The sequence below is a fragment of the Homarus americanus genome, unplaced genomic scaffold (assembly GCF_018991925.1).
Source record: "Homarus americanus isolate GMGI-L3 unplaced genomic scaffold, GMGI_Hamer_2.0 scaffold49667, whole genome shotgun sequence".
Classification (NCBI taxonomy): Eukaryota; Metazoa; Arthropoda; class Malacostraca; order Decapoda; family Nephropidae; genus Homarus; species Homarus americanus.
This window is the reverse complement of record NW_024738608.1, coordinates 6819056-6830183: the sequence shown is the minus strand read 5'-3', so window position 1 is coordinate 6830183 and position 11128 is coordinate 6819056. Positions and strand designations below refer to the sequence as shown.

Genomic DNA, 11128 nt, shown 5'->3' with positions numbered 1-11128 from the left:
CCTGTAGTTTTGCGGAGTCCTCGTCAGATTTAATAACACGTCCTATTTTAGTGTCATCAGCAAATTTACTTATGTTGGTACATGCCGATATCTATGTCGTTTATGCATATATAAATAATAATGGTCCAAGTACTGAGCCTTGGGGAACTCCACTTGTGACGTTGTTCAATGGGATTTAGCCGTTAATGCTCACTGCTGTTTCCTGTCCTGTAACCACGCCTCATCCATTTAGGATATCACCTTTGATGCCATGTGCTTTACCTTTCTTATTAGTTTTTCGGGACTTGTCGAAGGCTTTGCTAAAGTCGAGATATATACCACATCATAATTGTGCCCCTCGTCCACCGATTCGAAAAACTGATGAAAAGAATGTTAATAGATTAGTTACAAGAACGCCCGCTAGAAGCCATGCTGGGAATCATTGATCAATCTAGTGCTTCTCCAGGTGATTTCGAATAGAGTTTGAAATGATTGCTTCCAGTAATTTGCCTACTATTGATGTTAGACTGATTAAAGTAGTTAGAGGATAGTGATCTATCCTCTTCTGAAAATCAGTATTACATTCGCTATCCTCCAGGATTCTGGTACTACACCTGTTTTTAAGGACATGTTAAACAACTTTGCTAAGGGCATACTAAGCTCTTCCTTACATTCCTTTAATACTCTGGCAAATATCTCATCGGGACCAGGTGACTTATTAGGCTTTAGTTTGTCTATTTGCTTACTAACATCGTTACTAGTCACTACTATCTCACTTAATTTGTTTTCTTCACTATCTCTGAATAGAGTCGGTGCCTCGGGTATCATGTTTAGATTTTCGGTGGTGAAAACTGTTGAAAAATATTTATTCAAATTATTGCTCATTTCTCCGTCGTTATCAGTGAGCTCGCCGGAGTCTGACCGTATTGGTCCAATCTTTTCTCGTGTTTTAGTTTGATACATTTGGTAGAATCCTTTGGGGTTTGTCTTCGCCTCCCTTGCTATCCTTACCTCATTATTCCTCTTTGCTTTCCTTATCTCGGTTTTAACTCTACTCGCCAATACCCTATAATAGTCCCGGAGGTGAATTTCGCCACGTTTTATCCTTCTACCTATAGCCTTCCTTTGGCCAATGATGTTCTTTAAATAATTATTTATCCATTTAGGAAGAGTCAAGTCTCGGCAAGTTTTTAATTATCTTGTGTGGTTGAAGAGTAAAGCCTATTGGATGTATGTAATTACAAACTATTAAGATTGTTCGGTAGTTTAAACGTCTTTAGTTATGGCAGTTATAGAGTTTTGGTCTTAATGTCAAGAGACCGTAAGGGTGAGGTGATTTCAGTGTGACAGTGACCTAAGTCATTGACCAGCCGGGAGTAGTCAGTGTTTTGATTCGTTCTTTAAAGCGAGACAATGATCACAAGCACCGTTAGCGTCACTGAAGGCACAAAACACTCATAAATGTCATCACTGTCACAACATTGGCCAAATTTGCTCTGGAATTGAGAAAACATACACTTTAACTGTTCGTCTCTGTCCACCATTACCGACACCAGTCAACAAATCTTTCCACATGTTAGAGAAGTACCCTGAGCAGAATTGCAAAACCATATATATTTTATATAAGACAGATAAAAAGAATAAATTTAACGGAAAAAAATATGACCTGAAATTCCCTTAACATCAGTAAATTTAGTTTCATTATATTATTTTATGTCGTCTAAAAAAAATGTAGTTTAAAGTTCATGTGCGCGGTACATAATTAACAGCATCATACATTTTACCGCCGTCACAAACATTAATCAAACTACAATCGAATTCTCAGTTGCGTTAGATATTCCAACTTAACTAATTATTTATGAAGACAGATATATAACTAACTTATTTAAATAAACAATAAATATAGTGGAGTATAGCTATATAATACGTGGCGTCGAAATTACCTTGTAACTACGCTAAATACACTACGCCAACAACCTTCCGTTCCCTCTCTTGAATTCCCTGGTTATGTTGATATCTGTCTGTCTGTCAGTTGTTACGATAATTTGTGTTTATTTACGTTAATTTTCATTATGCGTTTGTTTATCGTACATAGTATAAGTGACGTATCAATCTCTCGTAAGTGAAGGAAGAAAGAACAACTAAAAAAACTCCTATCTTTATTCAGGACACACCTTCATAACTCCCTGTTCTTCTCTATAAACATTTACATCAAAAGACCGTAACAAGAATAGTTTATAATCTGGAGTAAAGACCAAATGTCAAATAGACTCTCATGTCAGCACCGTGGAAAGCGGTGACGTCATAACAAAATCCAATATTAAACGTCACAGAATGTTATGACATCACAGCACGTTTCGACCGTCTTAAGAGGGTTAATAACGTCAACTACGACCGTCTTGGAGGATAATGACGTCAACTACGAACGTCTTGGAGGATAATGACGTCTGCTAAGACCGTCTTGGAGGATAATGGCGTCATTTACGACCGTCTTGGACCATACCGATGTCAGGAAATGCTATGAAGTCATTTGTTTTGATTGTAAGCGAGTGGAAGTGTGACAACAGGATGCACGGGCGCCCCATCCACCAGCGGCGTCCTCAAATGACATCATCCTACACCTGCCAGAGCATTAGTCGGTGTCTTAACTGTGATGTGACACGACTTTGACATCTGTATTTCTGATTTTTTTTTTTATTTATTTTACTGAATGGCACTTCGAGACCCTGGCTATTCAAGCACTAACGTACATATTACAGTAATATATGTAAATTAGTGGCCACCTGTCTTATATCAACAAGTTGCTGTCCGGTGAATAAGGTAAAGTAATTGACCGGTATTGACTTTACTTAGCTATTGGCGTATATACTTTAGGTACAATAAAACAACTGTTTTAACAGTGAGAGTAACCCTGGCAGTTGACTACAAGATCAACTGTTTTTAACATGATTCTCAGAATTTGTTTTGTTGCCTGTCGAGATGAAGGAGTGTACACGGAGTGGATTTTGATTTAAGAACACCGGAGACGAGCAATCAAAAGCTTGGGTTGTTAGTGTGTAGCTGTGAGAGATGCGATCACTGGTGTGGTGAAGCGGCGACTTCAACACCAGCAGGAGAGGATACAACAACTGTCACCCTCACCTCATCCAGGGTCCGGGCAGCTCAGGGTACTTCTGGAATCATAAATGGGATTCCGGAAGTCATGATCCTGGGCAGTGTGGTGGTACGGCTCCTGGTACAGCCTGTGTTAACATGTGACCCTTGGTAGGACTCGTGAGGGTGACGGCGGCTGTGCTCCATCTGACGCTCTGGCTGGCCTCGGGGTTAATATTCGTTCTCGTCCACCTCCTCTTCTGCAGAGTCCATACCGACCTCCTCATAATCCTTCTCCAGGGCTGCCAGGTCCTCGCGGGCCTCCGTGAACTCGCCCTCCTCCATGCCCTCCCCGACGTACCAGTGGACGAAGGCACGTTTGGCGTACATCAAGTCGAACTTGTGGTCGAGGCGTGCCCAGGCTTCAGCGATGGCGGTGGTGTTGGACAACATGCAGACGGCGCGCGACACCTTGGCCAGGTCACCACCTGGTACCACTGTGGGTGGCTGGTAGTTGATGCCCACCTTGAAGCCCGTGGGGCACCAGTCCACGAACTGGATGGTGCGCTTGGTCTTGATGGAGGCGATGGCGGCGTTGACATCTTTGGGCACCACGTCACCGCGGTAGAGGAGGCAGCAGGCCATGTACTTACCGTGGCGGGGGTCACATTTTACCATCTGGTTGGCGGGCTCGAAGCAGGCGTTGGTGATCTCCGCCACTGAGATCTGCTCGTGGTAAGCTTTCTCGGCAGAGATGACCGGAGCGTAGGTCACCAGCGGGAAGTGGATGCGGGGGTAAGGCACCAAGTTGGTCTGGAACTCAGTCAGGTCAACATTAAGGGCACCGTCGAACCTAAGGGAGGCGGTGATGGAGGAGACAATCTGGCCGATGAGTCGGTTAAGGTTGGTGTAAGTTGGTCGCTCAATGTCCAGGTTCCTGCGGCAGATGTCGTAGATGGCCTCGTTGTCGACCATGAAGGCGCAGTCGGAGTGTTCCAGCGTGGTGTGGGTCGTCAGGATGGAGTTGTACGGTTCTACCACCGCCGTCGCCACCTACAAACAGAAACAGACTATAAACAACAAATTCCTGGAGCTCTGGACACGAGACATTGTAGTGAGACTCAAGTAAGACCCAACCACCGCCCGTCACGTGACAACACTGACGGGGAAGAAACAACTGACCAGATACTAGAGTAAGAGGGGAAGTTATCAGAGCTTAGCGGGAGCTGCTAGAATAGACCAAATAAAGGTACACATATGAAGGAGTATAAGGTGGTGATGGTGAGGTAACCTGACACCCGTGGTTCTACACACAGGGTTCACTGCCTTGTGTAATTTCAGCCGTAAGACTTTATATTTGATGATGGTGGTAAGGATGATGATGATAATGATAATAATGGTAGTGGTAAGGATGATGATGATAATAATGGTAGTGGTAAGGATGATGATGATAATAATGGTAGTGGTAAGGATGATGATGATAATAATGGTAGTGGTAAGGATGATGATGATAATAATGGTAGTGGTAAGGATGATGATGATAATAATGGTAGTGGTAAGGATGATGATGATGATGACCTGAGGGGTGAGACACTGACCTGAGGGGCGGGGTAGATGGCAAACTCCAGCTTGCTCTTCTTGCCGTAGTCAACTGAGAGTCTTTCCATGAGGAGGGAGGTAAAGCCTGACCCAGTACCTCCGCCGAACGAGTGGAAGATGAGGAAGCCCTGTAGGAGGTAGAGGTAGAGGTCGTACTCGAGGTATACCGAGGAATATATCATAAGAGTTTCAGTACAGTATATTCGGTAAAGGTATGACGGTACATAGGCGTTATACATACACAAATACTAAGAAATATAACGTGAAAATGTATTACTCTCTCTCTCTTTCTTTCTCTCTCCTACTTTCTTTATCTCTCTCTTACTTTCTTTCTCTCTTTCTATCTTTCTCTCTTACTTTTCTTTCTTTCCCTCTCTCTCTCTTTTACTCTTTCTCTGTCTCTCTGCCTTACTTCTTTCTTTCTGTCTTTCACTCTTTCTTTCTGTGCCTCTATCTATCTTACTCTTTCTCTCTCTCTCTTTCTCACCTGTAACCCGGTACACTGGTCGGCCAGCTTACGGACACGATCAAGGACAAGGTCAACGATCTCCTTCCCGATGGTGTAGTGACCCCTGGCGTAGTTGTTGGCAGCATCTTCCTTCCCGGTAATCAACTGCTCTGGGTGGAACAAGTACCGGTACACGCCGATCCGTACCTCGTCTGTACCGGGAAATAACAGGTTAAGATTAGAATAAGTACCGGTTAAGGTTTGAATAGGTGTAAGTTAGGTTAGTTTAGTTTAGGTTAGGTTGGGGTTAGGTCAGAGCAGGTAACGTTAGGTCAAAACAGAACAGGTACAATTTAGGTCTGCACAGGTACAAGTTAGGAGAGAACAAGTACAAGTCAGGTCAGAACAGGTACAAGTTACGTCACAGTTTGAAAGCTTCGCAAATGTAAAAAAATATATATATTAAAGTTACGCCTCTAAACTTTATCCGTTTTCTGTATATTCAAAGTCTTCCGTTTTCTACGCCGTTTAAGGAGTAACATATATATATTTTTATACACAGAAATACTATGTAACGAGAACTGATCAATACACAAGAGTAAGACTTTGGTAGGATTCTCTTATATAAAAAAATATTAATACTCAATACAATAAAGATAAATGTATAATACTTTAAATTTAGACAATACATCAAGACAAGCATAATTAACCATACTTTAATACAATAAGAACAAATAAACTGTCTTGTATTTGTCGTGACTCTAATGTATAAAATGACTTTGTGTACGTGCATAGTGACCTTAGTTCTTGAAATATAGAAACAAAAGCACAATAACAAATACAATACAAAAACAGTGACTGAGTGAATTAAGAATCTTTTACACATCTTATTGTTGAAGTTTAAACGCTGCAAGAGAGACGCCAACTGTTGCCAGCGGCGGATCAAGATTTTTTTTTTTTTAAGTGACAAACAAACTTTCATCTCCAAATACAGTTATACTCGATACCCGGAACTAACATTTACAACCAATAAACCAACACGCGATATTTATGATGTTGTAAAGTTAGAAATTATTGCCAGAAAAAAGTAAAAAAAAAAATATATTTATGATCAACTTTTCTATTTTAGGTCAGTACCCCCTTAACCTGTTCCTATGTTCTTAGTGAGGGGGAACATGGGTTAGGTTAGTGAGGGGGGATCATGGGTTGTGTCCGCCCACTGATGACTGTATATATAATGCGATTTACAATACACACAAAGCCCATGAACCAGGTGTTATCCCACAGACAGATCCAAAAGTCATAAGCAGAACTTCGTCAGTAGAACATCCAAGGTCCTGCACTCACCGACGACTGAGGGTTCCAGATCGACGAACACAGCCCTGGGGACGTGCTTGCCGCTACCAGTCTCGCTGAAGAAGGTGGTGAAGGAGTCGTCGTTGCCCCCTACGTACTTGTCAGAGGGCATGGTACCGTCGGGTTGTATGCCATGTTCCAAGCAGTACAGTTCCCAGCAGGCATTGCCCATCTGTACCCCAGCCTGACCAACATGGATACTGATGCACTCACGCTGTTCAGGGGGAGAGAGGTGGAGTTACTGGGAGGAGAGATTCAAAGGCGAAGAGGAGTAATTTGGAGAGGGTAAGAGGAGACTTTAAGGGGCAAAGGTGGAAGTTGGAGGTGCGAATGGGTGAGTTGGAGGGGCGAAGGGGTGAGTTGGAGGGGCGAAGGGGTGAGTTGGAGGGGCGAAGGGGTGAGTTGGAGGGGCGAAGAGGTATTTCACAGTGAAGAGAACATATTGATATGAATCACTTGAAGACTAACCACCAACACGATAACCTAAAATAACATAGTCTAACTTAACATAACTTTAATCTAACCTAACCTATACTAACCCTAACCCAACCCTGAAGTATCCTAATCCTAACCTAACCGCACCAAATAGCGTCAGGATGGTTAGTCGTCAGGTGAAATAAACTCGGGTGTCTCCTCTTCACGTGATCTCAGACAGTATTACAGGTGTCTGCAGGTGTACTTGTGAGGCTGAGGAACCGATCTGTGGGGTTTATGACACATGTGTTGAACCCTGATTCGAACCCTTGACACATGGGGCGATCATGCGGTGTGTGTGTGTGTGTGTGTGTGTGTGTGTGTGTGTGTGTGTGTGTGTGTGTGTGTGTGTGTGTGTGTGTGACATAAAGTGCATTACAAACACCACTACAACAGCTACAGATGTTTGTACGGTACACGAATGAAACCCTTATCAGACTGAACAGACAGAACAGGAAGACAAACACATACACAGATAAAGACAGATAGAGAGTCATAGAGAGAGGGAGGGAGGAGGGAGGGCAGACATGATTCGTGGAAGTCTTGGATAAGTTAATGTATAAGTGTAGTCCATGTAGGGAGTGTGGTGGTGGTGGGTGAGTGGGTAGGTGGGTGAGTGGGTAGGTGGGTGAGTGAGTGGTGGGGTGGGTAGTAGTGGTAATGCCGCCGCAAACCTGTTCTCTGCCTACCTCCCGCCTTGCCTGACTGCCTGACTCCCTCCCGCCTTACCTGACTGCCTGACTCCCTCCCGCCTTGCCCTGTGCCTGACTCCCTCCCTACTTACCTGCCTGCCTGTTTCTCGGCCTCGATGCCCAGGCCAGCTACCACCCCTACCACCTTGTCTGCCCCGGTTTCCACATTGCCAACTCAGCAGAAAACTCATCGACTTGATATCTCTCTCTCTCTCTCTCTCTCTCTCTCTCTCTCTCTCATCTTTATCATCCATCACTCTCCCTACGACCAGTTGCATCATCGTGTTGTGTCGTCCCAGGAGGCGGGCAGGACCAGTGAGGCGGTACAAAGCCTCGTCTCTTGAGGCTCCCTAATTGTTGTGCAGAGCGAGAGATGTCAGTAAGGAAGGGAGTCGGCCAGGAGGGAGCGGAGGGAGGTCAGCCGCCTCAAGGCACCACCCGGGCAACAAGCGTCCTCCAATTTCATGCAAACACGCCACATCAACTATTTTTTTTTTCTTCAGTGACATCTTATGCCTCTGTAGTAACAGGATCACAGGGTTCATACTTAAAGGGTTCACATGGTTCATAGAAGGTTTTCAGAGTATTAGGATGTAAGGTTCGTTGATTTATGAGGAAGATCATAGTATATAGGAAGAGGTTACAGGAAGAGAAGGATGAGGAGATGGGAGTCGTGTACCTCATAGAACATTACTGAGAGGTAGAGGTTGTGACGGTCAGATGCTGCACGGACGAGGAGGGGGAAGAGGAGGGAGAGAGGAGGAGGAAAAGAGGGGGAGAAAGGAGGAAGAGGAGAGAGAAGGAAGAAGCGGAGGGGGGACGAGGATAGTTGATATAGGAGGGAGAATGGGTGTTGGAGTGAGGGAGAGAGGGTGTTGGAGTGAGGGAGAGAGGGTGTTGGAGTAAGGGGGACCCGGGTCAGTTACAATCACCGTATTAAGCCAGTCCGCTGATAACACAACACACGCACCAGAATCTTGAGCAGACAGCAACTCTCTCCTACCTTGGGGGAGTCTACCTGGGGGAGGCTACCTGGGGAGTCTACCTGGGAGTCTACCTGGGGAGCCTTGGGGAGTCTACCTGGGGAGTCTACCTGTGGGAGTCTACTTGGGGAGTCCACCTGGGGAGTCTACTTGGGGGAGTCTACCTGGGAGTCTACCTGTGGGAGTCTACGGAGTCTACTTGGAGGTACCTGGGGAGTGTACCTGGGAGTCCACCTGTGGGAGTCTACTTGGGGAGTCTACTGGGGGTCACCTGGGAGTCTACCTGTGGAGTCTACTTGGGGGAGCTACCTGTGTCTACTTGGGGAGTCTACCTGGGGAGTCTACCTGTGAGTCCACTTGGGGGAGTCTATCTGAAGTTCACTTGGGAGTCTACTTGGGGCTCACTGAGGGAGTCTACTTGGGGGAGTCTACCAGGGGAGGCTATCTGGGATATATAGATAGATATGTAAACGGACAATAAATAGATAAATAGATAGATAGATAGATATAGGTAGATAGATAGATAGATAGATAGATAGATAGATAGATAGATAGATTGCTTAAGAGAAAGAGAGAGTGAGGTCAACGTCCTTACTTTTTGTACATAAAATTCAGATTTAGTTTTGCACAGAGACGGTGTGTGTGTGTGTGTGTGTGTGTGTGTGTGTGTGTGTGTGTGTGTGTGTGTGTGTGTGTTAGGTTATGTTGGTGATTGGTAGTTTTTAGTGTAGTAGTAGTAGTTTACTTTTCCTTACATATATTATTATTATTACTGTATTAATATCCATATCATTATCACTACTACTATTACTACTACTGCTACTATTACCACCACCACCACCATGTACTACCACCATTAAACACACACACAGATGAACAAGACACCACAGCAACTCGTCCAAGCTTACATCAGAGACAGAATTACGGCGTCAAGGATAAATAATTTGACCTCCGTGGTTTACATACCCGGGCAGCTGGCAACACAAGACCTACCCGCTACCCTTGGCTTCCCTGGGGTATTGAGAGAGTTCAACACAAGACCTACCCGCTACCCTTGGCTTCCCTGGGGTATTGAGAGCTTCAACACAAGACCTACCCGCTACCCTTGGCTTCCCTGGGGGTATTGAGAGCTTCTTAGTTAAAGCTCTTCTTCCTACCCACCCCAACCACCCACACCGATCCACCCGACCCACCTGTACAAAAAACTGAGACACAACAGGGCTTCCAATACCCTGACGGACAGTTCCCTTCTACATAACACCAACGTGCCCCTCCCAAAACCACACACAGTACTCATCTCCAACACATCCTCCAACACTATGTCTTAGAATGTGAGAAAAATAATAATAATATAGACCCCTGTGTGGTGGTGGTGGTGTGCAGCTGTAAGGGTTGAAGGGAACATTTAAGCCAGGGCGTGCAGCTGCGGCCTCTTCCCGACATAGAAACATCATTGACGACAGAAAGATACAAACATTGAGGAACTGGTGTAATGAATAAGCAGAATTAGTGTGGGGGTTAGGGGGAGGAAGAGTGGTATGTGGGGTGTGGAGGGAAGTGAGTACCCGCATGTGGGAGGCCGGCGAGAAGTGGGGTGGCAGGGTGGGTGGATGGGTGGGTGAATTAGGGGTGGTTATCGTTGCATGACCGGCTGAGAGACGTGGGGGAGAGGAGGATGAGAGAGAGAGAGAGAGAGAGAAGAGAGAGAGAGAGAGAGAGAGAGAGAGAGAGAGAGAGAGAGAGAGAGAGAGAGAGGAGAAACATTTTGCCATATAAAACAAAAACAAACACGAGGACAACACGACCACAACAGCCACTCAACAACAACAGGTAGAGCAGGAACCAATCACCGTGCCACATCCCCGACCTGTCAACCAATCAGATGACTCTACTTACCCCTTAACACACTCACGAGAGAACGTCATGAGTATTATGTTACACTGAGAATGAATAACGCATAACTCAGGTGTTTTTCATGAGGTAATAATAAAGGCAAAACACAGGTGAGAATAAGACAGGTATAGGTAACTTAGAACCATAAATTGAGACTCTACACAGGTGAGATAGATAAACAATATAGAGAGGAATAAACAATACTAATGAGATAAACAACAGACTAAGTACAAACAATAGACAACAGGTAAACAGTCCACAGGAGAGACAGATAAAACAACAGACAGGTAAGACAGGTAAACAATGCACAGGTGAGACAGACAGACGGGGACTCACCATGTTGAGGAGTGTGTGAGTGGTGTTGTCAGGGATACTGACCGGACTAGCCTCTGTCAAGCTAACCACTCACTATATATACTCAGGGGTCACGTGACCTCTGGGGTGTGGGGGGTACAGTGGGTGTTGGTGGGTGGTACAGGTGTGTGGGTGTTGTGGGGTGTGCAGAGGGTGTGGGTGTTGGTGGGGTGTACAGTGGTGTTGGTGGGTTGGTACAGGTGTGGGTGTTGGTGGTACAGTGGGTGTGGGTGGCAGTGGGTGTGTGGGTGTTGGTG

At 45.1% G+C, this 11128-nt stretch overlaps 1 protein-coding gene across 1 annotated transcript; it reads right to left on the bottom strand.

Annotated features, from left to right (window-relative positions):
* Positions 1–2125: 2125 nt before the first annotated feature.
* On the bottom strand, positions 2126–10917 carry LOC121874209 (tubulin alpha-1 chain-like). Its single transcript, XM_042378231.1, has 5 exons — positions 10854–10917; positions 6467–6689; positions 5159–5331; positions 4671–4799; positions 2126–4125 (listed from the first exon to the last, which is right to left on the bottom strand). The coding sequence occupies exons 1-5, from the start codon at positions 10854–10856 to the stop codon at positions 3304–3306; spliced, it is 1350 nt and encodes a 449-aa protein (XP_042234165.1). The 5' UTR covers positions 10857–10917; the 3' UTR covers positions 2126–3303.
* Positions 10918–11128: the final 211 nt, after the last annotated feature.

What these genes read in the sequence shown, in the direction of transcription:
- LOC121874209 (XM_042378231.1), bottom strand. An exon ending in ACCAGTGTACCGGGTTACAG is followed by an intron (nt 4,800 to 5,158) that starts GTGAGAAAGAGA and finishes TACCTCCTACAG; the next exon opens with GGCTTCCTCATCTTCCACTC. An exon ending in CCATCTACCCCGCCCCTCAG is followed by an intron (nt 4,126 to 4,670) that starts GTCAGTGTCTCA and finishes TTCTGTTTGTAG; the next exon opens with GTGGCGACGGCGGTGGTAGA.